The sequence below is a fragment of the Lepeophtheirus salmonis genome, chromosome 1 (assembly GCF_016086655.4).
Source record: "Lepeophtheirus salmonis chromosome 1, UVic_Lsal_1.4, whole genome shotgun sequence".
Taxonomy (NCBI): Eukaryota; Metazoa; Arthropoda; class Copepoda; order Siphonostomatoida; family Caligidae; genus Lepeophtheirus; species Lepeophtheirus salmonis.
The window spans coordinates 38,809,402-38,835,331 of NC_052131.2; the positions used below are offsets into that span (position 1 = coordinate 38,809,402).

At 33.7% G+C, this 25,930-nt stretch overlaps 4 protein-coding genes across 8 annotated transcripts; 2 read left to right on the forward strand and 2 right to left on the reverse strand.

Moving 5' to 3' along the window:
• The first annotated feature begins 885 nt into the window (after positions 1 to 885).
• LOC121126961 (cyanocobalamin reductase / alkylcobalamin dealkylase) lies at positions 886 to 1,861 on the forward strand. The gene has a single exon (XM_040722319.2). It carries the CDS (start codon positions 886 to 888, stop codon positions 1,600 to 1,602), a length of 717 nt encoding a protein of 238 aa, XP_040578253.1. The 3' UTR covers positions 1,603 to 1,861.
• On the forward strand, positions 1,834 to 15,134 carry LOC121126949 (methionine synthase reductase). Its single transcript, XM_040722314.2, has 3 exons — positions 1,834 to 2,352; positions 14,062 to 14,860; positions 14,944 to 15,134. The coding sequence occupies exons 1-3, from the start codon at positions 1,870 to 1,872 to the stop codon at positions 15,045 to 15,047; spliced, it is 1,386 nt and encodes a 461-aa protein (XP_040578248.1). The 5' UTR covers positions 1,834 to 1,869; the 3' UTR covers positions 15,048 to 15,134.
• Positions 1,839 to 13,964, reverse strand: LOC121126914 (probable E3 ubiquitin-protein ligase HECTD4). Its single transcript, XM_040722276.2, has 2 exons — positions 4,136 to 13,964; positions 1,839 to 4,077 (listed from the first exon to the last, which is right to left on the reverse strand). The coding sequence occupies exons 1-2, from the start codon at positions 13,334 to 13,336 to the stop codon at positions 2,494 to 2,496; spliced, it is 10,785 nt and encodes a 3,594-aa protein (XP_040578210.1). The 5' UTR covers positions 13,337 to 13,964; the 3' UTR covers positions 1,839 to 2,493.
• Positions 15,098 to 25,745, reverse strand: LOC121126922 (kinesin-like protein KIF28). 5 transcript variants are annotated; one of them, XR_011783021.1, is made up of 16 exons: positions 25,559 to 25,745; positions 23,559 to 23,765; positions 22,888 to 23,212; positions 22,609 to 22,828; positions 22,348 to 22,549; positions 22,226 to 22,286; positions 21,696 to 22,173; positions 21,197 to 21,638; positions 21,092 to 21,124; positions 20,763 to 20,900; positions 20,612 to 20,695; positions 20,489 to 20,551; positions 20,270 to 20,416; positions 19,795 to 20,175; positions 15,953 to 16,083; positions 15,098 to 15,439 (listed from the first exon to the last, which is right to left on the reverse strand). XR_011783021.1 is itself a non-coding variant. In XM_071892417.1 (14 exons), exons 1-14 carry the CDS (start codon positions 25,604 to 25,606, stop codon positions 16,021 to 16,023), a joined length of 2,859 nt encoding a protein of 952 aa, XP_071748518.1. In that variant the 5' UTR covers positions 25,607 to 25,745; the 3' UTR covers positions 15,098 to 16,020. The 5 variants fall into 5 exon arrangements, 1 of the variants encoding a protein (XP_071748518.1); XR_011783029.1 differs by having other exon boundaries at positions 15,945 to 16,083; XR_011783036.1 differs by lacking the exon at positions 21,092 to 21,124.
• Positions 25,746 to 25,930: the final 185 nt, after the last annotated feature.

The following is a 25,930-nucleotide window of genomic DNA, read 5'->3' on the forward strand; positions in this document are numbered from 1 at the left end:
ACATTTTTCATCATCAAGACAATCTCCAAATTGAAGTATGATTAATTAAACTGATGTTTGAATGTATTTTATGATTATAAAAGTGTGTTGATTGATTCTGTATCCTCTTCTGAAATCGACATATTTCCATTTTTAGGCTGAAAAAAAAAACGACACTAACGATACATAATTAATAAAAACACTTTTATAATCATAAAATACATTCTAACATCAGTTTAATTAATCATACTTCAATTTTGGGGATTGTCTTGATTTTCAAAAATGTCTCTGAACGATAATAGTCTCAAATTACTATAATCTCAAATATTTCTGGAACCTTTACGACCTAGAGAAAAACTGTGATCAGTTTTGGATTTTGCACTCAAAGATAAATTATATTCTTAGTTTAATTTCTTTGGTGGTTATTTTGACCCTCTAATTGTTCCCCTGTGTAATTTAATAATCCATTCATTTGTTAATAAATGATATTTATATAATAATTATTGTCTAAGACAATAGTGTACATTGCCAAGAGTTGTACCATATAACTATCAATGAGTCCTAGAACTCATTGTAACTATTTGTAATAGGTTGACTTTGCCCAAGATTTATTTTTAAAAAAGAGTTAGAGGGCGCTGAGTGTCTTTGACGTATAGTTAATAATATATATTTAGGTAATATTGAATCACATTTTTTTAAAAAGGTTTATTTATTTTACAAGGAAAACAAAGCAACTCACTGAGAAGAGGAAGCTGTTATAACTTAGTTATTATACTTATAAGCGTACTCGAAGAATTCCAAGACTATTATTTTGATTCACGTACGACTCAGTCTGTGTATTTTTTGACGCAATAGTAATAGAAAATCACAAAATGCTTTCATACCTGAATCACGCGACTTTATGTCATGGAAGAGATTCAAAATCTGTTATCCAAGACTCCCTTAAATTTGGATAAGGGGTTCGAGACGCACCCCTTTTTGATCGGTGCCTACAATGAAAAAGTTGGAGTCAAGTTTCGATTGCCATTTGAGGATCAAACACTGGCTTTTGTGCTCATCTCTCATCCTTCCATGTTTGAAAATACTTTTGTCCCCTATTTAGAGGCTGAAGGAGAGAACGAGTTTTTGACGGATCCTTTGGACGCCTGCATGAAGTCCTTAATTCATGAAGCAAGGACTCATTTTCACTCCTCATTTCCATTTATTTTCTATCATGACTTTGACTTACATCCAAATAGACGACCAAAGGTCCTTGTGCAAACTGCAGGGCATGTCTCTGGGGCTGTACATCTCTACCGCTCTCCAAATCTAAATCCAGTTTGTCTTCATCCGAAATATGGAGGATGGTTTGCACTTCGTGGTGTCTTTATATTCCCGAACATTTCTTGCCCATTTCTGCAAATTAAGGAGCCTCCCTGTCTCCTTAAGTCCATTCAAGACGTTGAAGAACTCCTAATTTTGTATAATTATCATTGGAAAGACGGGCGCTACCGAGACTTTATTCCTGTTGAAGAAAGATACTCTAATCTGCAAATACTTTATTTTAAAACTTTGCCAAGTGATAGAATGCCTCTTCTTAAAAAACTCTTCAATAAATCCAATACTTATGAATCAAAAACATGAGAGAAGTTTTCTACCTAGTCTCTTATAGCTTGTGCAATTACTCTTACATAAGCCATTAGTATTATTTATATTCTTTCCTCGGCTCATACTCATTCTTATATTATCTTATGACTTGATTAAATACTTCAGTTCTGTTAACCTTTGAAATCTCCCTAAAAATATGATAACTTTGAAATAAACAAATATAGTCAGTCCTTAGTTTGAAAAAACAAACAAAGAAAAACACAATTAATACATTCGTTTAAATGTTTTATTTCAGTGAGAGCGATGGATGATTTACTGAAAGGATTTAACGATTTGACATTAGAGTCGGATCTTAAAAAAACTTCATCTTCCTTATCTAATTTGGACTTGAATATACCCTCCTGTCCGAAATCAAATTTAAAGGTTCAATTAGTATCAAATAAATATGCTTCCTCTTTAGAGTTAGATAGAGGAAAGGATCCTTCTCTGCTTCAGGTTCCCCTGATAAAGTTCAGACCTTTGAACCGCGAAGGAGCTCTTAAAAGAACACTGGAAATAACCCTGGGAGCTCTTCCCGATTTTCTTCCTGGAGATGCAATATCCATTATTTGTCCTAATCCTGAGGAAGAGGTGAATTTGTTGATGGCAAGACTCGATGTTGATGGAAATATGGAGTGTAAAATATCTGCCATTTCTAAGAAGAAGCCGGAATATTTACCCTCTGATGGCGTTTCTGTTAAGGAACTTTTGATGAAGGTACTTGATATAAGGAATCCACCAAAGAAGGTAATAATTTTTTTGATCATTATATATTTCAATTAATAAAAAAATATATTCGAACTTCATTTATATATATAGATATATAATTATCCAGACTATTGAATATTATAACAATATAATTAATTTTTTGAGAGGAAAAAGGTATATTTAACCACTTAAGGGATCCATAGCACTGGATATAGCGAAAATAATCTTTTTTCTCATTATTTCATAACTAGAGTATCTAGGTAACTTAATCATGAACATACATGTCTCCACTCGAATGTACCTTTGATCTGGATCATCATCTTCATCAGAATTTCCATTCGCTGGAGCAATTTTCATTGGATATGGGGGAAGGTTCTCCTCACTCCATGTTTGAATTCTGTCTTGATTACTACAAAATTTTATGAATTTTTGTATTTGACTCTTTGATAAAGTTTCTAGGACACTCCAAAAATATCTGACATGTGCATCTGACTCTCTAATACCAACTTGATAAATGGTATGCTCCTTAATATAACGAATATTAACTCTATTTGGACCACAGATTATAGCTTCTATTTCAGATGGCTTAAATAATGATAGAAAAATATCCATTGGAATTACAGAAGCCAAACCAGCTTTGATATGTATCCAACGCTCTGTACATGCCATTTCTTGCATTTTGAATTTCTTCAAGGCTTCTATATATTCATTTCTATTGCTCCAAGAGAGATATATTGATCCTCCACCTGGAATTAATTCTCTTTCGTTACCAGATACCTCCAAAACAGTCATTTTTGGGAACTGATAGTCCTCTATGAACTCTTCAAATTCCTCTTGATTCTTAATATTCTTAATGCTAGAAATCAAATTTGAAGTATTTGGGTCGAAATCTCTCAAATCGCAGTCGTTTAATTGACAATCTGCAAGGGACTTCCAATTTTGAGGCATCAAGTTAAGGGCTAAGGGTATCCCAGCCCGAAGAGCCATTCCAATTAGTTGTCCAAAAAACTTGAGATATTTTTCTGTATTATAGGATAGGACCTCATCGGACTTTAAGGTCCACAGCCCTTTCCTCTCTGATCCTAAATTAGGTACAAATAATGGAATCGCTCTTGAAAGTAGCTCTTGGGTTGTTCGACTTAGAAAATGTCGGAATGAGCCCGAATTTCCAAAAACTTCTTCTCCAATCATTTTAACGTTCAAAGGAAGTTCTGGGTCTCCACCAGTTGCAAAATTGACGCATAACTGTTGTGAATCTACGTTTGCCAGATGCTTCATTGCTTGTACAAACCATGTTTGAGAAGAATCTTCCTTCGTTATACCGATATCTTCTACAGGATTCAAAGACAACTCTGGTGGGGGTTGAGATGGATTTCTCAACATTATTAACTTACTATTGAAAAACTCTGTTTTGACACTTGTAAATAATAGACTCCTTAAAGCTAGGACTTTTTCTTCATTCTCAACATTTTTGAATGAAATCTTAGATAAAAGTTTGGATTTGCTAACTGCTTTGTTTAATTCCTGAAGGGCTTTGAGTCCATATCTAAATTCGTAGGTTTCATTTGGATGGATATCAAAGGGAGAAATAGAATAGTCCTTGCAGTAGTCATTTATTTCTTCGACTAAAACTGCATGGTTTTCCATAGAATAGGTTTCTCTACATCCTTCTAAATTATTTGTTAGATTTAAATCAAAGCCAATTCTCATCAAAGCCTTTACTAATTTCACCCTCGGAGATATATTTTTCAAAGTATTTATATCCTGTAAATTTGAATGGAAATAGAATAATGAATAATTATGATATAACAATAGTAATTACCTTTATGTCAGTTCCAAGAGACTCCGATAAGGATTTCAAGTCTGTTGAATTTAAATTTGTTAGAATACCCTCAAGTTTTTTTCGAGGAGAACTGTTTTCCTGAAAGATTTTGTGATCTAAATACTTCTCAAGAGCCTCATTAGCTTCCAAATTATGTATTATATCTGAGTGGAATTTAGTGATAGTAAACTCTGTTTCATTGTCTTCATCCTCATTTAACTGATGATTAAGTAGAGGGCATTTCTCCAATTCACTCTTTATTTGATTTATTTTGGAACCAAATCTGACTTGAACAACAGCAAACCTATAACCCTCATCATTATTTTCTGGGTCTGATTCAGGGACAAATAATTCTGAATTTTTATAAGTACCGCCCAAAGCGTCCACAATCTTAAGTATAGAGGAACGTATTTCCTCAGTTGATACATTCTTGTGAATGCCGTTTAGTATGAGGAGTCTATCAAAATCGTTCGGATATATCTTTTCACCTTTTGGATCCATACTATCCCAATTTTTTAATTTCACCAATATGGATTTTATATCATTAAACCATGAATCACACTCTTGATCACTATATACATAATAGAGAAGTTCTGCTAGGACTACAAAGTATGATGAAAAGTCCTTTTCCTTGGATTCCAGAGCATGGAGGTGTCTCAACTCCTGAAATAGACCATTCAATGCAAGATTGTTTCTCAATTTAGAAATGTTTACATTGAAATATTTGGTACATTTGAGTAATAAGACAAACAAGCGTTCTTTTATGATGAGGGGAGCAGAGTATTTTGTCAAAAATGATAGGAGGGATGAAATCAAATCAAATCCAGTACTCGACGTAAAATTATCTGGTGAAAGAGTAACTAGGACTTCAATGACGCATACAACTAAAGGGAAGTCACGATGTATTCCATGAAGTAAAATGCTAGGTCTTTTCTCTTCTCCTCCACCTCCATGTGATATTTGAACTATCTCATCAGCTAAAAGTAACATGGGAAATTTCTTGTCAGCTGGATACTGAATTATATCTCTTGGTGTGCTTCGTCCATTTGGTTTGAGAACAAGCCCATTGAGAGTCTGGAGTTGAATGACTAGATCATCTTGACTCAGAGCCTCCTCTTCGTATCTGCAAGACACAGACACGAATGCACAGTTATCAAATCGAACCAAAGATTTTAAAATGCTTAAGTCATTGATTTCAATTTCTTCTGTAATGAAGTAGTTCTCAGGGCTTTTTAGGCAATTAAATAATTCATGGATGATTTCACTTTGAAGGCCATCTTTTTCAAGAATCCTCTTTATTTCATTAATCAATTTTCCTTCATTACAATAGAAAAGTCTTCTGAATTGATTGGAGCTTATATCAAATAAACTTTGACTCTCATGGATAGCAATGTTTGTATCAAGTATATTACTATGGATATCAGATTTTCTGAAAAATGACTCACTCAAGAGTCGTAAATTTTCAATATCTGGATCTTGAAGCATAACGATATTTGATAAAACGGACTCATTCTCATTCTCAAAGTCCAACTCATTAAGGTCTAACTGAGTTGAAAAGAGTAATAAGCTAATATATGCAGATCGACAATAAATTCTTGAGAGAGCAAATTCCATATTAAGTACTTCTCGATGAATGTCTGGATTATGAATATCAAATGCTCCAGTATTGATCAGGCAAATATTCGAAGAAGCAGAAGTGTTGCTCTGAGACGATTTTTCTAAAGCACATAATGGATACCAATAACGTACCAAAATACCTTTGAGCTTTAAATATGTTTCAACTTGAACTAATTCGTTGTCTATATCAACGTCTAGAACTTCTCCTGAATGGAAAGAAGTCTCAAAAATAGATTCTGGTCCTATCTTATAGCCCAATTCCTCGTTGATAGATCCAATATTGACAATCATTCCCTTTTTTATCCCATCAATAGATAGTTTCGATAAGTCCTCTTTAATATCTTCTATTGTAGGTAAGTGAAGATCCTGAGGTATTCCTCCACTTTCCTCATAAAGAAATTCTACTGTTTGTCTTGCAATATCTGTCATTCCAAGGGAAAGTGCACCCTTGATTTGCTCTAGGCCATCTTGTCTCTCTGAATCGTTTCTAAACCTTCTACTAATAATGGGGAATATTTTTGTTTCCCATGACTTGACGACGAGGGAATTTAAATCCTCATGGACATGACGTGTCTCCAAATCATCGTCAAAATTATCATCATCTGAATCGTCATCCAAAGGTTTTTTAAATTGAGGATCATATCCACCAGATTTAAATACTGGTATTGCATTGGATGACGGATGAAAGTACGAAGATTCTCGAAAGTCGTAATCTTTCTCTCCTTTAATTCTTAATGCGTTTCGGCTTGGAACATTTGAAAGCCTTCGATGACCGGCTGCTCCAGGACATTCATTTTTAGTCGTAACATCGAATTGGAGGAATGAGTACATATCTCCATTTGATTCTTTGACACAAGAAACATTCTCTTCAACTCTTAATGATTCTCTTCTCAAGTCGAGTATTTTCCTATTTTGTTCTTCAAATTTGAATGGCCCACCGTTTCCAAAATTAGCCTTGATCTGAACACCTTTTTTCAAAATATGTATGGCAGGAAAGAGGTCTTGTCCCACATTTTCAAAGACCTCGCTCATTAAAGCACCATTAATGGTAAATTGCACTTTTCGTTCGTCTACGATAAGGCCTATGACATCCCCTTGACGGAATATATGCTCCAATTTTAAGCTTTTCCACTGAAGAGGACTTTCACCACAGTAATGAACTATTCTTCCATTATTGTGAATGAATACTGAGCCAGTGGGATTCATCCAAGGATCATCTCCACCCTTTTCCTCGGATAAAGGAGATACGCCGATCGAGAGAACTGCAGAGGTTGATTCGCTTTGAGTCTCTACTTCTCCGAGTGAGAGTATACTTATTTCAAAATATGATATGGAATTTGAATTTGCATAAATAAATACACCTCGAGGAAGAGTTGTAGAGTGTATCGGGTCACCATGATAGGCGACTCCGGTCATACTATATGAAAAAATAGTTGACGAAATAGGTGGAAAGGAAATCAACGGATTCCATGCAGTTTCCTTTTTGTTTAAAGAAGATTTAGTTGGTCTACTTGCCGGTATTGGAGGCTTAAAACAGTCTCTATAAATAGATTTGAGGTTTTTTAACTTTCTTTGAACTAAGTCTATGTCATCTGTGGGTAATACGTCTTTTGACACAAGCTTGAGCATGTCAATAGCTTGATATGATTTTCTCATAAAAGCAAGAATAAATTCCTCATCATTGGAATAGAGAGCAAGCAATTGACAGGACTTCGTTCGAATCTCAGCTAAAACTCGGCTTACGGCTAGTTTCAGACTCCATCCATCTCCATTTGCCGGAAGAGCAGCACTAATAGGATCGATTCCGATTTCAGAATCAGGAGTCAATAGAATATGGAATGAATTGACCAACTCATCTAGTATAAACTGTGAGAATAGCTCTTTTCCTTGGTAATCCAATCGATGCATAGGTTTTAGTCTTTTGAGTATAATTTCTCCAAAATTGCAGAGGGTTGCGATGCCAAGGTCTTCGTCAATTGTATCAATTTTGTCTACGTCCTGGGTTGATTCAATAATAACTTCATCTCCTGATTTTAATTGGCAGTCAAAAGCTCCTATGATGGAAAGCATAGCTATTACCTTCCTGCCAATGGCGTAGAATTTAAATAGTTCCATTGGATTATCCAGGTCATATAGAGATTCTGTTGACTTTACCATAGTCTGTAGACGTTCTAAGTTTTTCTTCAGAAGGGATATCAAAGCATCCTTCCATACAGTGGACTGAGCAAGACTATGGAGGAGTGACACTAACTTTGTCACTATTGAATGAGCAACGTAGCTTGAAATAAAAGGACGTACTGGATCTGAACGAGAGAGAATTATATTCTTATCTCTACATGCTTGAGAGTCCTGATTTTCATTAGTTTTGGAGCTCACAGAAATAACAAAACCCAGTTGTGCTAGCTTTGTTCCCTTATGAAATACCAGAGAGGCATCTCCGCAAATAACCTCAGCTTTGTTGTGTTTCGTAAAATCTTTATCCATTTTCACAACTTTGTCCATATTGCTTGTATTCCCTCCAAGAGGGAAGAGTTTTACTTCTGAGTTTACATTAAACAACAATTGAATAATTTCATGAGCTGTTTGATTTTTATTTTTTTTATGGACATACAGGGCCATAATTCCTCTATCAATAGAGATGGAGGAAGAAACGTTTTCCATCATTAAACTATTATTTCCATGAGGAATAAAAGAACTTCTCCTCAAGCTTTTTGTTGGCTTGCTTGTAAACACAGAATTTACCTGAGAACCAGGAACTAGATAATCCGATAGTTTGGCCATGATCAGGTTTAAAATCCTCTTTAAATGAGATTGCTCTGATTGATTTTCCTCACAGGTTGAAAATCCCAAATTCCACTTAGGAATATCAACACGTTTAACGCTTTCTTGAGACATTCGTGGTAATCCAATGTAGCAGAGTTGAACTATTTCTAAAATCATCTTGGGTGACATTGGTTCTAGGAGAAGTTCCAGTAGATCTGAAATACAGGAAGGCTGGCTCAACATATCCTTCCCTGTTTGACATTTAGACATGAAAACTAAAAGAGAAATGATCTCTTCAAGGGATTCATTACGTTTTTCATCGTACGAAGAGGTAACTCTAACCAAATGATTGGTAAGAACAATGGATAATTGTCTTGCCAGACCAAATTCGTCCTGTGAAACCAGGTCCATCTTTTTATCTTTTTCCTCTTCAACACTTTGTTCCCAAGATACACAACGATTGGCAAGGCACTTAAAGCCCTTCCATGCCAGTTCGGAGTTAGCCTGATCACAACACAATAGACTTAAAAGATTGACTAGTCCATTTCTGATTAGACAAATCTCATCGGCTTTTTCGTAAGGGATTTGACATAAAGTCTCAATAACAAATGTTGATGAATGGTAATATTGACTTGATATCGCTGTGAGAATACTCGTGAGTTCAATAAAGTTTTCTCGTATTTCATGGAGGGAATTCGCTCCAAAGTATATCTCTTCAGTGTTTAATCCATCCTTAATATTTGAAATGAATGAGGATGCCATCCAAGACCCAATTTCAAATTTCTTGGCTGATGATATAATTTCTTTCATTTGAATAATGCTTAAATTTCTACACTCATAGCGCCTTTGCCTTGTTTGTATTGCATTGAGGAATGACCTCTGAGAAACGGCATTTTCGGGATGACTCCCAATGAATTCAAAGATCTCATCTAGTATCTCTGCTTCTGTTGATTTTTTGTTTTCAAACTTGCTAGTGACGTGATTCTTTTTGAGAAGAGGAATTTGTAGAATAGAATCATCAAGGGACCTTTCTCTTTCAAGGAACTTCTTCTTTTTCGTAATGGAATCTGGCCAAGATATCAAACTTTGAGTCATGAGGTTGGATGAGGATTCAGGTTCTTCTATATTAATTGATATTTTGAGTAATAGCTCGATTTTTTCCATTATGCCATTAACCACAGTCCTGGTTCTTGAAAAGGGATCCTCATCAGAGCCATAAATCATTTCTCTCTCCATTGCTCGAAGTAAATCATTCACAGCTCTTTCTCTCTTATTGTCGTTCACTTCAATCCCTTTCAGAAATCCTAAAAGAGTGAGCTCTTTCCATCGAGTTTCATTCAGATGATATTCTCTAAAAAATATATCCTCGTAGGAGACAGAACCATCTTTCAGACAGTCTATCTCCAATTCCCACTGATTCTCTAAATCGGCCAAAATTTGAAGTCTTCGAATAAGTGCATTGATCCGTCGATGTGTTTGTCCAAGCATATCTACTAAAGTCGAATATTCTAAAGTTTGATTCCTTTCATGAGTATTTAAATCCTCTACAACTTCGAATAATGACAAATGTTTCATAACAGAGGCTAAAATACCTTCCTCCAAGTCTTCGATTCCAAGGGCTTCTTTTACACTGAGTCTTAGAGGAGGTATCTTGATTCCAGTCAGGTCTCGCATTTTGGTAACTATACTCTTGGGCAGCCTGATTCGAGCAATATTCCGTGACTCTCTATTCCAGACACAGCGACCCAAAAGCTTTAATCCTAAGAGGGGTCTTGATTTTTCTTCATGATCACTTATTTCTGGACCTGCATAAAGAATGTTCATGTACGCGTAAAGCAAGGATGAAACAGATAGAGCTGTCTCTGTCATGTGTGGCAAACTCAGGTTGGTGGATTCTAATTGAGAAATATGTTTGGAGACAAGGATCTTAAAACCCCAAACTTTGTTTCTGCCCTTTGTTTCAAATTTAATAGTAATTGAAGTTGGCCAATCGATTCTGTACTCTGTATCTGGCCATGAATTTTTAGTAAACTCAACCAGTATTCTATTCCATCGCAGAATTGTAAATTTATCCTCTGGCTCTAGAGAACATCGAGTATCAAACTTGAGATAAATGACAGATGCATTTGGAATATTGATACTCTCTTCGTGTTTATAAATGTTTTTTATGGGATGCGGACTCTCAATGACTCGATAAGGTTCCCAAGAGTCCAATTCCGGAATTGTAGATAAGAATCCCATTTCTTTCCCAACAAATGTGCCTTCGTTCTTATTTTTCCATTGGGCTGATGCAATTTCACTAATTGATTTCCACAGTCTTATAATTTCCTCTGACGTCTCTTTAATTACTCCTAAAATTTGGAATTTAGGATGGGATAATGCAGAAATGATCGTCTGAAAAAATGTTCCAATGACTGTAGATTTGACGAGTTTATCAAAATCTTTGTACGTAAATATTTTTGAAGGAATCAAAAAGTCCCGTAAAAATTTCGTTTCAATGACTCGAATGATTTTATTACAGTGCAGAATGAAAGTTTTACAATCAAAGTCCTCTTCTCCGTTGAGAGTGAAAAACGCATAACGACTAATATAATTTGTTAGAAATAATAGAAGCGGGGAAGACCTGGGATGATGTAGCTCAACGTCCTTGGACTGGAAGACGTTATACGACTCCTGGATTAAGTCTAAAATTAAACTATCAACGAACTCTTCATTCCTTATTATTTTGAGTAATCTTTTCGAATCCATTGCTTTGAAGGAAGAGAGTGAGGTGTAGATCTTGTTTTTCAGCCTAGGATTCAAAGTCATAGAATTGAGTAAATGTGACAACTTGCCGTCGTCATCATCCTTCATTGTCGCTAAAAATGTATCAAAGGCGAAATCCAGTAGGAGATGATCTTCCTTTAAATGATTTATTATTGTATCCAAAGGGAAAGAAGAGAATTGAAACTTGGAAATGATTTTGAGGATACAAAAGGAGCCTTCTCTATCTTTTTCGTTGAATGAGTCTTGAAGAATATAAATCAATTCACTTTCTATGTTCGTATGAGAAGAAGAGTAATTTTTTTCGTTATTCGGAATTGATGAAAGAAGTGCTGCTTTGCGCAAAAGCTCTCTTCGTACATCGTCGACCAACATTGTATCACTTGCATCTTGAGCTTTTAGAGGAATATGTAATAAGTTTTTTATATATGCAAGAGATTTGAAATTTGAGCAAAGAAGACCAACCATTCCTCCAGAGTATACAATCCAGATCAAGTCATTAAAGGTATCATATGTTGCTGCTGCGGAGCACAAAGTAAGTTTCTTTTTAAATTGTTTATTGGATGAGATGGCTTCTGTGAAGTCGTTTTTACCATGGAATTCTCCATTTTGTACGGAGAAGGAATATGCAGTGTATCCTCCTCCTCCGGGTACTTTATTTCCAAAGACACTTCTGTGTGATGGGAGAGTATTATTATAAGTTAAGAAAGACACATAATTACCACAAGTGAGGACAGGAGATTGAAACAGGGTTTTAATATCCAAACCTGTTGAAGTACAGAGATTTTTTCTATCTGATGATCCTTGACTAGTCGTCGTTGACTTTTTAGACGACGTTAGTCTTCCCTCGTCCCTTCTACTCAAAATGATCCTTTCACGACTTGGTTTAATGCTCTCTTTATCAGACTGAATATCAAAAACATCCAGAGTAATTGATAGTTCATAATCAATCTTTTCGTTTTCTTCTACTTCTTGCTGTTCCTCATCCTCTTCTTGATGAGGTAAAGGAGAAGATCGGATCCAAAAGAATTGAGCACCCTCGGAGAGGAAGTGTAGTGTTTCTGAGCCCTCAAGGAGCAACTCTGAGTCCATTTTAAGATCTCCTTTTTCTTGCAATGTATTGCAGTCTAATATTTGAAACTTTTCATTTGCTGAATGAAATATAAGATGCCCTTGGGCAAAAGCTAGGAATCCTTTCTTCAATGCAGGATTTGTGGCATAGATGTGTCCCCTAATAGACCCATTTCGCCCATTGCCAATTTTAACTAAACCCACATTTCCTGAAAAAAGGTAGATATAGGATGGAGACACTGTGAGCCTTCTTCTTCGAAATTCGTCATCCTGATCATCATAAACATAGCTAAGGTCAAAGTAGTCTTTTATTCTCCATTGTTCTAATATTTGAGTAGGAATGGGAGGATAGACATCAGATCCATAGGGGGTGAGAGCCTTTAACATGGATCCAACAGGTAATTTACATTTCCGACCCTTGGATTCGAGTAGGAGGTAAATGGTTTTGACGAGTGTCTTGAGGGATCTTTTTGAACATGCAAGAGCAACAATTACTGATGCAACGTTTGAGCTAAAAGGAGAGCACCAACGAAATAAAAGCCCTTCCAAAGAATCTAATTGCTGAGCATCTTTACTTGAAGAAAGAGGCGGACATTCCCTGAGGAATTCAAAAAGGATAGAAGTTGTTTGCTCGACTAAGGACGGATCCGATTTGGCTTGAGATTCCAATAAAGGAATCAATAAGAGTAAGGGTAATTTAGCTGAAAAGGAAGAGTTCTCTGACTCGTGTTTGTCATCCTGCTTCTTTATTAGGCTGAGGGAGGATTCTTTATCCCTGAGCTCTCTCCTTACTTTCGAGTCAGCATTCCTCCAGAGAGACTCCAATACCCTTAATTTAAGCCTAGAAACTCTTTTGAATGAATTGGACTCATCCTCTTTCTGGGGAGCTCTTCCTTCATTCTCATATCCCACAATCGACCCTAAATCACTATTATTGAACACGTCATCCTGAGTCAAACACTCGATTAGCTCTTCATTGATCGCCATTTACATAATGTTTAGTTTAAGTATGCTTCTGGAAACTGTTATTTTTTTTTAAATTGATTAAAGACTGAAGAGACGTCGTTGAGGAGGATTAGAAAAAAGAGCACCTGCGTCCTCCTCCTTACTTTGTTAGTTGCTGATCGTGGAGAAAGCTCCTACTCTCGATCAGGCGTTCATTCTGTCTTGGCACAAGGCTAACAGTTTGTTTTTAGACGTAGATACATACCTATATTATAAACACACAATATCGGAAGTAAAAAACTATCCATTTACGTACATTTAATATGTAATATATATATTTAGGATGATTCAACTTAATTCCTTCTTTTTGAGTCACTCTCAATCTAATAATTTGGACTCAAATCAAAAAAATTCTTTGTCGTTTGGAGTTAGTAGGTCTTTGTCATATTTCATCCGGAAGTGCTCCATTAAAACACTTTATATTCCTACTATATTTTCATATAAGTAGCTAGGGTACATTGTTAATAAGTCCCCAAGTCTTGAGATCCACACTCGTTCTCTCTTTCTCCTCTTTGTTTTCAAGCATTGTGATTGACATTTACGATTTATTTGTTTCTTTCATAGTAACACTAAATATTTAGAATCTATTTTGTCAGTTAAAGGAATCGACATTTCTGTAGAAATGAAAAAAAAAAAAAGAAGAAAAAAACATTTTCCATAATGTACTTAAGGCATGACGCAATTTTATTTTTCTTCTTATCTTTTAGCAACTACTTCGCCTTTTTGCGGAATATGCCTCAAACGAAACTGAAAAACGTCGTCTTCAGGAGCTCTGTTCTAAACAGGGAGCCAATGAATATTTGAGCTTTATTCGGGAGCCAGGCGTGAGTCCTCTGGATATACTTCTCACATTCAGTTCCATTTCTATCCCCTTTGAAATTCTCCTTGAGCATTTGCCTCGACTGACTCCTCGAGCATACTCCATAGCATCTAGTTATCTATCCTCGAAAACATGCTTTGACATTGTATTTACTGTAGTGGATATTCCTGTTGGAAAGGGTCGAGTTTTTAGTCGCAAGGGTCTGTGTACAGGTTGGTTCGAGGACCATGTTCTTCCGAATAAAAGTCCAGGATCATTACTCTATATTAGCTCTCGTCCAAATAATAAATTTCATTTGAAGAATGATACATGCCCCATCATCATGGTAGGACCAGGAACGGGAGTGGCCCCTTTCAGAGGCTTTCTTCAACATCTAAATTTATCAAAGGACAAAAGAAAGTCGATACTTTTGTTTGGATGTCGAAATCGGAATCTGGACTATATCTACAGAGAGGAATTGGAGGGATTTGGGGAACAGGGCACTCTTACTCATTTGTGGACGTCTTTTTCAAGAGAGTCCTCCGAGGATAATGTCAAATATGTACAAGACAACATTCGTTTACATCAGAAAGAGATACTTTCCCTCCTATTTCAGGAGGATGGTGTATTCTATGTCTGTGGAGATGCTCGAAATATGGCCAAGGATGTTAATGAGGTATTAACGTCCTGTATTGCTCAAAGCTTAGGTAATATTAAGGGTTATCATTACGAGTACATTAGCATATGTTGATTAATATTAATTAATTCGTCTGTATCTCTCTCTTTTTAGATATATCTGAGATGGAGGCAAAGAAAAAAAGTGATGGATTTAATGGTGGACAAAAAATATTTAGTGGACGTTTGGTAAAGTATATATATGCATATTGCGTATAGATATACAATATATACAGACTATCGTATGTACCCTTTTGAAAGCCTTGATATAATAATATAATATATTTTTATTACTCATATTCGAAATTTGACACATACATCTTTTTATGATTAAAACAAAACAAAACAAAAACAATTCTTTTCAAATTACAAAACATTTAGCTTGTCTCGAGTAGTTCAACTCGAGTCCCGTGACCTCAAATACAATGCATTTTTTTTTCTAAAAAATAGTCAAAATGATAAAAGATCACAGGTAGTCTCCAAGAATAAGGATATATTAATAGTATCGAATCATAATTATTCAATTAATGGATATTATCAAATTAACACACACACAGAACTTGATAAAGGACTTGAAGGTACATAGTTTGCATCTTCTTCGCAGTAATCTCCTAAAAAAAAAAGAAAGTCATATTGGCTGGGATATGGATTACTTTTTAATAACTTGAGTAAGCAACAAGCCCCTAGGCCAATAGTATTGTACATATGTGGTGCGTCAACATAAAAAATAATCTTGAACAGAAATCAAGAAAAGGAGAAAATCACAATTTTTTTATGCTTACATCATATATATATACAGTCCAATATTTCATAAACAAGCCCTGTATTCAAAATTGCGGAATGACTTAGAATTTTAGCTAAATTTTATAAGCTTTATTTGATTTGAAGGAATTATATGGGCCCGTGGTGGGCTTTCAAATAAAATGTAATGTTTTGGCTACTGCAAGTTCTCCAAAGGGTCAATAAGAATAATTTGTTGATAGAAATAATTCGTCGTTGAAGAATAAAAATGTAATTCAGACTCCATTTTTACAAAAAAAAAAAAATCCAGCTTTTTTTTGTGTTGACGGGCCACATATTGTATTTGAGTTGTATATTCCGAGAAAGGTTATTTACCTAATTACCTTCTAATTCCTTCATCGCAGAGACCAATTGCTCTTCCGAGTTAGCAGAGAATATACTATTTATAACATTAACAGAGATTCTTGGCCGCTCCATGGATTCTGCCTTTTCCAACATCTTTTTTAATATTATCCTGAAAACAACTTGTTCATTAATATCGTATTTATATCATAATGGGTATTGCATATTGTAAAATGTAGGTATTTAATCAAGGCCTGGGAAAATTTTCCGGTCAATTAAAATGAGCTGCGCTTATTTTCTTGCTCATATAGGAATATTTGAATTTCACATCTCTTTATGATTGTAATTAAATTCCTAAAATATATATGTATAATTTATTCAAAAAAATTAATAAGGTACACGAATAAATATTTTAAGATCTATAATTATATTTAAAATAAATAAAAAAATCCATGAAATGATTAATCCAATGTTTTTCCTTGACAAAAGTATTTTTTTTTTTCTTCAAAGTTTTCATCCTATAAACTCTGACATCTATCCTGAAATAATTGACCACCTTTAAAAAATACTATCTTAACAATAGCTGAGGACAGCAGTGTATAAATCAGAAGTTACATTTGTACTTGATTAGATCTAACGGCAATTCTTCAAATTACTTTTAATAACAATTATTTAATTCACATTATTATATGTAAATTGGATAATATTAAATGCTAATGGTAGTAATTCCCCAACAGTATGTCTTGAGGTAAGTTCAAGTTTGCCGTACGATTTGTGACAACCATACATTATTTGCACTAGCTTATAATAATCCAAATAATTGATTTACAAAAAATAGGTGTGTCAAGAAACTTTTATTTTCTTTTTGTCTGGACTGATTCTCAAAAAGTTTGAGAATCCTACTCAAAATATTTGAGCGGTGCTTACATACTTTGAATATAACTTATATTTAATAAATAATTTAAAAAAAATAAACTAGGAAATATAGAATATAACTTTAATTTTACTGTTTCCTTAATATAATTTTTCTGATTAATTATCGCATAATACTTATGAACTTATGAATAATTCTGTATATTTATTTTTTACAAAATAATATTCAGCTTGGGGCCACTTGTCAAGAGCGGGGGCCTAGGATAAATGGCCCTTCCCTACTAAAATTTACCTTATTAAATTTTGTTTATGAGGTATTTAAACAATATCTTCTCTTATGTCAAACAGCTCAAGTATCAAGTGCTTCAATTATAATTTTGGGATGTTAAGATACAACTCATTAAATGTACAGCTTGAGTATAAGTCACATGATTCGATTCCACAAGTCTGGTATGTACCTTCTATAAGAAGGATTAGATAATTCCAAAAAAATTTGAGGATCTCCTCAAAATATAGAGAATAGAGAGCAATAAATACGAATATAATTTTATTTTCGACAAATAGGGTGGAGCTTATTTACTAAATGTTCGAAATATGATATTTTTAAGGTCCTTGAAGTCTATAGATACAATTACGTAGTATTGATCCATTTTTGAAAATATTTAGAGGCAGTTCAATGGCCTTAAAGTTTTGCAATATTGCACTTTCTATGACACAAAATGTGTTTTTACTTTGATATCATCCATTTGGCACACATTACGGCTTTTTGTTTCAAATAACAAACTTACAGAAACAAAATTTTATAGATGTATATCATAATTCTGTATCTTCGTTTCCAAAAGAACGTTAACTGTAGTTACATTTTAAGACCTTAAGGACTTCATATTTCGAACATTTAACAAATAAGCTTCACCTTAATGTACATTGTGCATGCCCTTTGAAAGCTAGATGTAATATTTGAAGTTCAACCCTTTACATATTCCTGTATTCTCAGTTAGATTTGTAGCTATTTTCTTCAATTTGTCTCCATAGATAACCAATTTAAAATTTGTTACATTATTTTTTACATTTCAATTACATAAATATATATATATATCTTTGTAGAGGTAAGAAGTAAATCTAAAACATTGTTCAAGTCCTCCAGAGTATCATCTGCCCGAATAGTTACATTGTTTAGATACATTTTAAATTTTGGAAATAGATTAAAGATGTAAGCTTTCTGAGATCCTTTAGAATCTGAATGCATCACTTATCTTCGATTGAGAGAAAGTAAGACAAACGTATCTAATTTCTAGATAGAGGCGAGCTACTTTGCTCTTTTCACCCAATTTCCGATATAATTGAGGAATTTTTCTATATCCGAAGGTATTTTAATTTTATAATTTCAAAGAAATCTTTATGTTTTCTCCTATCAACGTAATTTCTTCTCTTTTTTTTTCTTATTTAACCCTTGTTTTTTTTAGTTCTTCTTGTTCTTCCACGCTCCTATTATCTGAGGGATCTCTCCTCTAGGTTTTATACAAATTAGTATATTGCTTGAGGATCCAAGTGGGAATTTATCAATAAGGTCGTAAAATTTTGCCTTAAATTTAGAATAGAACCTCTCATAGAAAGTTCAATGTTCACCAGCTCTCATTTCCTTCTGCGGAAAGGTTATGGAGTTGGGCATCATCAAGTTTTTCAGCCCCAATTTATGAGAGCATGTTTAATTGTACCTTCAAGCTCAGCCGAAGATGTCTCCCTTTTGTTTTGAAATCCGGAAGCTAGCTTTGGTAGTATTATTTTTAGAATCTTGATCATTTTTCAACTGTACATTTCTGGTAAATTTAAAAAAAATATTGCAGATGTCGTCATCATCGTATTTCAAAAGATACAGATATGAAAGCTGGTCTATGAAAATTTAATAGATTTTCAGCTTTAGAGTGTAATAAATCTTCGTAAAGTTTTGGAAATACAGGTATCATGATTAAATATTATGTTGGCAGTTACATAAATGGTTCTACCAATTGAAGTCCTTTCAAATTTTGTTAAATGTTCATATTTCTTCCGAAATATGAACATCTTCTAATTTATGAAAAGGGATTTTGCATGTCAAGGTTAGTCTATTCAATCAATTCATTCTTTAGACTCACTGACTTGTTTTGTTTTGGGGTAGTAAGTAAACCAAACTCATTTGATCTATTCCAAGATTTATGGTCGAAATAATATTTTAGCAGTCTTGTGATGTTATCAAAAGCCTGTTCAATCATAGTTTTGGAAGATGTGATAGCATTAACAAGAAAACTAGCGTTTATCTTATGATATTTTCTATTTTAAACCAGGATTTAGTTATTACACGATTTAAAAAAAAAGAACAAATAGGATTAGCAATATAGTTAAGAATTCCATTTTTTGTACAAGACTATCAAACTCAATGTTATGTGGAGTTTGTTTCGTACATTGTGATATTGTAAAGCATGATGTTGTATTTTAAACGCTAAGTAAGCTTATATAGCTGATTAATTTTGTACCAGAATGTTTGAGGGGTATATATAATGTACATGGTGGGTGAACGAACTTATTTCGATTTTTGATCATCATATTGTTGTTTGTTGATATAATTTCCATATTTTGAAGATCTCCTTTAATTAGTTTTACAAAATTAATACACGCTCTATAGGCTAAATATATATATATATTTTTAAAGAGGACATTTGGTCCATCAATGTCGGGTTTAGAAGCATGTCCCGAGTTGGTGGGTAAACAATGAACATGTACATACAAATGTTAAATAAAATAAATAAAAAATACCAACTCCCACTAGTAAAAATTTGAAACTGTTGGAGAGGAGGCTAATTTTGCTTTATTATTAAATCTTTATTTCTAAATTTACTCTCGTTTTAATTCGACATGCTCATTTTTTTCTCATAAAATAGAGCACAATTTACATATAAATAAGTACCGGAACAGGATTTGAAAAGGTCATCCTAACCCACTTACTCTGAAAAGTTGAAATAAATCATAAACTTACATTCTTCTGCTGAAGTCGTTTTTGAGTCTTTTTCATAAGGAGCAGCTCAACAATGATTGACTGTTTCTGTGGGTCCATGGAGGAACGTCCCATGTTATTCACATTGAATGTAGTGGTTTTAGAGAAAACAGAGCGATCAGATTGAATGAGGTCCTTTGTGGAGAGTCCTTTACTATGATCCAAAGCGGACTTTCGAATATGTTGCTTCCCCATTATCCTCACAGACACAGACTCTCTATTTAAATAATTAATCAATTGGGCTGTAGCTGTAGGGAAATTGAAGTTCTTTGTATAATTAAAGTCAGGATTGGACTTAAAGGATATCATTGATGTTTGATTGTAACTCTCATCCAGGTACATTTTGTATAAACAATGTACGTCCTAAATATAATTATATGTATTATAATTTACAAGAAACTTTTTTGTATGAAAAACAAGAAAGAAATCCATGAATTTATGTATATAAAGTATCTACCTTGTACTTGTTTGGTAGTCCTCTACAATTGATGATCTTGAATAGAAAATTGATTTCCTTGCCAATAAGCTCTTCTGGGCTATCAACGAATTTATCGTCATCCTCACTATATTCCTTACCGTTGGAATCACAGGGCGCTACTTCAATCTATGGAAATATTTATATATATTATAGACAATTAAACCTTGTTTTATATTTTAAATCTTATGGGGTGCTTACATTCATTATGCCAATTTTATTGCCTTTTAAATCCGTTATCTCTAGCTGCTCTTTCATTTCAACCTTTAATGTAAAATCATTAATATAGGGTTCTTAAAAAATCAAGCAACAATTTGATAATACCATGTACGCAACGGGCTGAAGAAAAACATGAGTTGTTCCAATGTGAACTTCTTGATTCAAATCCTCTTGAAATGGATCTTTCTCCTTGAAAAAAGAAAGTAAAAATTGACACAAAAACCTGGTGGATATTTCATCTCAGGCTTCTGCTCACCTCTGGAAGATCCCAATCGTCTTCCTCTTCTTCATAATTGTTGTACATTTCTTTCATCAAATAGAGTCGATTCAAGAATTTCTCTTTGGGCCATATAAACTCTGTTCCATTCTCTAGATTCTTCATTTTTACACATACCTAGGAAATTATACATTGAGAGGTCATGAAAAAAAAGTTCCAGATTGAGCTATTCAATTGGAAAAATCAAACAAGATCAAGGTTAAACAAACAAACAAATCACACTTTTTAAACTGAAATTAAATACTACATATTGTCAGTAGTTATACAATCATGCATTTTCGTAGGTAAAAAAATGATAAATTACTGACCTCTGGCTGCGAGGATTGCATATCCGCAAATCCCTATTATTGGGTTAGTTTTTGTTTATACAAATTATTTAAATTTTTCAATAGTGTTATGAGTTATAATTATACCTCAGCCTTGGATGAATGCCTTTTCCCAATCATATTAGGAGAGATTAGAATAATTTCGAATTTAACTCTCTTGTCGAGTTCCTCAGATATAGAATTTGCTTCTTCAACTGCAGGCATTACTTCAATCAAATCATCTTGTAGCATGGCTACATCAGTTGAAGCAGAATGATCCACATTTATACCGGCTTTTGATGCTATTTCTTCTTGTGCAAATTCATAGGTGATTGGAGGATATTTCTTTGACTCAATTCCGCTCTCTTGAGGATTTTGATAAACCCAAATATGTGTAGAACCAAATACAAGTCTATCATTGTGTTCTAAGTCTGTATCACCCGTGATTGATGTACCGTTGACTAAAATTCGACAATCCTTTTCGAATGGTTTGATGCTAACCTTATTTTTACGTTCATTTCGTGAAATAACTGCATGCTGATTGTGAATTCTAAAAAAATAGCCAATGAATACAACATTACAATTACATAGCAGATGGACAACTCACCCGGGACCAACCATGCAAACGTCAGACTCATTTCCTTTTCTATTTCCTATCTCCGTGATCGGTTTTTGAATAATATGTATTATTCTTCCACTTAATTGTGGATCAAAGTTAAGATTGTAAAGATGAGTCTTTGATTTCTTATCCTCCATGATTTGAGCTCTTAATGCATCTGCTGGTGAGATGGTGCTTCTCAGTTTCTCTTCATAAGATAGCCTCATTTCTTCCAATTCTTTGTTATTATCTCGCATATTGGCCATCATCTCCTCCTGCCATTCTCCTTTAAGTTTTTCGATTTCATCTTTTGATAGATTTTCGATAGAAACGTCATTTCTTAACTCTTGAATGTCAGTTAAATCCACTTTACCATTTGCAAGTTGAGCTCTCAACTTTTCATTCTGCTGCTTTAGCTCTCTTATGAGAGTCTCTGTTGGATCTTCATTCACAGAAGCAGTTGTACGAATTTGTTTAGCACGATCGGCTTTAAAAAAAATGAATCAATAAAATGACATAATGGTCAAATGGTAAATTACCATAGCGCAATGTAGAAAGACTCTCATCGTAATTGATATCAGCGGGACTGATGGCAGCAATCTGAAAATATGAAATGAACATAGGTAAGGAAAACTTAATATCAAAAATTTTAGCTCAATACCATGATCGTTTTGCTGTTTCCTCCCAAAGCATTTTGAAGTAATTTCGTGAGTGGAGAATCTCGGAAAGGAACGATTACATGTTTTCCCTCAGTCGTTTCAGCCAAAGCATGAATCACATTTCCAAGACAGGATAAACTTTGATTAATAGCGGCTCCTTCTTTCAGTCTATCCCCAGTTGCTCCTGTTGCATCGACTCTCTCACTACGAATAGTTTGCATATAAATATATTTTATAACCTAACTCAAATTAATTTCGATTACCTTCCAGCCAAATCGACCAAATTAATTAATGCTCCTTTAGCCATTTCTTTGCCACCCTTGTTCTTCTTTTTCTGAATGAAATGTATGCCTACAATGGTGTGGGCCCTTGAAGAAGTGGCATTCATGTTGGTACTTGCAACTGTTCTGTTGATTGTTCCTTCTTCCATTTTATTCGCTATATGTTCATAGTTAGCCACCATTACTTCTGTGAGACCTTCAGCTTAAGAAAGAAAACGGAAATATGGGGTTTAATGGACCTTTAAAGGTACTTTTTTCTACCATAAAATCCTTTTTTTGGATGTTGTCGAATTTTGAGTCCATTCTTTTTTTGTTGACTCTGAGGCTGAAGTAAATCCCTTGTAACCTCATTGTAGATTTCCAACATGGAGAACTTGACTTCAAATTTGGAACCAGAGCCTTCCATCTTTTTGATTCCCTCAAACAATTTTGCACAAAAGATGGGTACAATCCCCTTATTCGCCCCATAACCAATTATAGACCAGGATTTTCCAGAGCCTGTTTGTCCATAGGCAAATAATGAAGTGTTGTATCCCTCCCAGGCATTCTCTAATATTCCTTCCCCCAATTCCGAAAATACTTTATTCTAGAAGACATGATTTTCAAAAATGTATTAATGTTTATATGTGCATATCCGACTTTTCAAAGGATTTAAGGTATGTAAATTTAACATTTTTGTCATTCTTAAATGAATATTTTCACACGTCCATAGTATACATGATATGAAAAGGAAAGACTAATGAGTTAATTGTAAGCCAGCATTATGTTAATATCCTTATCTACATAATAGAATTTCATTCAACATGAATGACACTTAATGTTGATCAAATACATATATATATATTTAATTAAAAATCCCATGAATAATAAATAATTATTTTCCCCTCTTAATGAATCATTATAATGTTGAATCACATATAGTAGGTACATACTTGATCGCTGAACTTCCCTCCGTTTGGATCCTGTAGATCTGGTAAGCAGTACTCATCTTGATCAGTTTTAAATCCATCAAAGGACCAGTAAGAGTGATCAAACGTGAAGGTTCTTTTATCATTTGCATCTTCTGGATTCAGAATTGTGGTGGAAGGACCGTTCATGGAAACGATACACTTCGATTTGCGAGATATCTCTCGCTTATTGTGCAATGGAGTTAAGGGAACTTCATTTTTTTAATAGAGGTACATAAACATATATATTAAAACAATCAGGGTACGTTTCAATTCACCGTGACTGTGAGTGAGCTTGAGGCATAGACAAAATACTAACAAATGTGACTCGATTTTTCTTAGGGGGGAGTGACTATCTCATAATTTTGAATAATTTGGAGGAGGCTTTTTAAGTATATCTCATATTTTTTATTTCTTTTTTTTGACAGTATTAACTTTATTATTCTAATGTGTTTTGAGGTAGAGAAAAAATTTAAATTTATTTTAAATATTAAACATAATTTCATTTCTTGACAAATATATTACAATTTGCAAACAACCACGATGTCTTACCCAAAATATTAGAAGTTTGACAAGAAATTTTTTGTCTAGGGAAAATAAAGATCTACTCCCCTTCCCGTAGTCACGACTCACGAGCCAATTCCTTTTATTCACAATGTTCAAGATACCGCTCTTAACGTTAAAGAGCGGGGCATAGGGCAAGCCCCCCTGCCAACAAAAACTGGCAATAGAGTGGGTCGAAAATCAGAATTTTAGAAAAAGATCCCAAGAACATGCCAAATTTGAGGGTGATTGAAATTATTTTGGAGTTTCCCTAATTCAGTTGAAACTTTATCCATACATATTTTGTGGGTTTATTGAATATTTTTTCCATAATTACTGGTCATGGTCAGAAATTTGATTCCAGGAGAAACTTGACTGGTATTTTTATAATATAATTAAATAATAATCAAATTCTCAAGTTATGTTCTTATTATTTTAAAAAAATGTTTCACAAATCTAATTTTTTATTTTCTGTTAAATATTATGTGATTTTCATCTTAATGTATTAAGAGTGAACCAATAATATTCCAATTTTTTCAAACATAATAACAATTAATTAATCATCATCAGTAAATAGTTACTCCTTATAAAAATTATAAGATTGATCTTGTCTTTACAATAAAGTAAATTGAGTTTATCATTTTCACAAAAAAAATCAAGTATATGAAGAAAAAAAAAAGGACATTTTAAAAGGGTAAAGGTATTTGGGCACCTCTGAAACCCACCTACTCGAGCTCATATTTTACACAAATTATTTTTATTTAAATTATATTTATATTAATACACAATTTTTTCCTATTCTGATTTGAAGAGAATCGCTTTGTACTCCGGAATGTAAGTCGAACAAGTCACAAAATATTATATAAAGATAAAATATTATGCTTGTGAAGTACATTTCCACTTTTAATATCAGCAAAAGTTAAACATGATGCATCTTAAACGATTTAGTTTTGATGATAAAGATCATCTTTCAAGGATTATCTCCTTGTATTGGAGAAAAAACTCTCGGAAACCCTTTGAATCTAGACTAAAGTACTTATATAACAATATTAATAAAAACCAAAATATGGACCGTATCAATGCGAGGAAGAATATTATGGCTTCAAAATCAAAACAAGAAATAATTATGTATTAATATATTCTTCAACCAATTGATACTAATATATTAATAAATAATTATGATTAATCCTTTGTTAGAGCTGTTATAGGTCACCAAAAATCCCGCTTACAATGAAATATTATTATTTATATATGAAAGTCCACATCACATTATTCTAATGGGTTTAATATCAGACTTATAATCTAATGTTATTCTCGTGATCATTTGAACTAACTACTTACACTCATCAAATAAATACTTGTATATGCACTCATAATATATAGAAAAATAGGAACTCAATACTTCCTTACACAAGTATTGAATACTATGTGGGATAGGATATGAATGGTCTAACTCGAACAGCAACTTTGACATTTTGCTCCGTGGTCATCCCTTCTTCCACTTTGTACTTCTTCTTTATGAGTGTAGCACGTTTTCCTAGATAGATTCAAGTATGAATAGTTTACTTCTTGATGTTGAATTAAAACAAACAATGTTTCATGTTTTTTTAAGTTTCGAAGGCAACGGACTCTTTTCTTTTGATTGTTACACGTAACCATGGTGATATGGAGGAGTGTATTTATTATTCTACATTATTATGTACATATTATTTATGAATAGCCTAATCCTAATCCAGTTACAAATAACATGAATAAAGGGATCTTTAGACAACGTGTATTATGATCACGATAATGTCTTTAAGTAATAAGTTCTT

Excerpts from the sequence above, each read along its gene's own strand:
- LOC121126922 (XM_071892417.1), bottom strand. The coding sequence starts at position 25,606 with ATGACCACGGAGCAAAATGTCAAAGTTGCTGTTCGAGTTAGACCATTC. Across the intron at positions 22,174-22,225 it reads TCTTTCTACATTGCGCTATG|CCGATCGTGCTAAACAAATT; the intron begins GTAATTTACCAT and ends TTTTTTTTAAAG. Across the intron at positions 20,901-21,196 it reads GGCATTCATCCAAGGCTGAG|GTATGTGTAAAAATGAAGAA; the intron begins GTATAATTATAA and ends ATAATTTCCTAG.
- LOC121126949 (XM_040722314.2), top strand. The coding sequence starts at position 1,870 with ATGGATGATTTACTGAAAGGATTTAACGATTTGACATTAGAGTCGGAT. Across the intron at positions 2,353-14,061 it reads TAAGGAATCCACCAAAGAAG|CAACTACTTCGCCTTTTTGC; the intron begins GTAATAATTTTT and ends CTTATCTTTTAG. Across the intron at positions 14,861-14,943 it reads CTGTATTGCTCAAAGCTTAG|ATATATCTGAGATGGAGGCA; the intron begins GTAATATTAAGG and ends CTCTCTTTTTAG.
- LOC121126914 (XM_040722276.2), bottom strand. The coding sequence starts at position 13,336 with ATGGCGATCAATGAAGAGCTAATCGAGTGTTTGACTCAGGATGACGTG. Across the intron at positions 4,078-4,135 it reads CTCTTGGAACTGACATAAAG|GATATAAATACTTTGAAAAA; the intron begins GTAATTACTATT and ends TCAAATTTACAG.
- LOC121126961 (XM_040722319.2), top strand. The coding sequence starts at position 886 with ATGGAAGAGATTCAAAATCTGTTATCCAAGACTCCCTTAAATTTGGAT.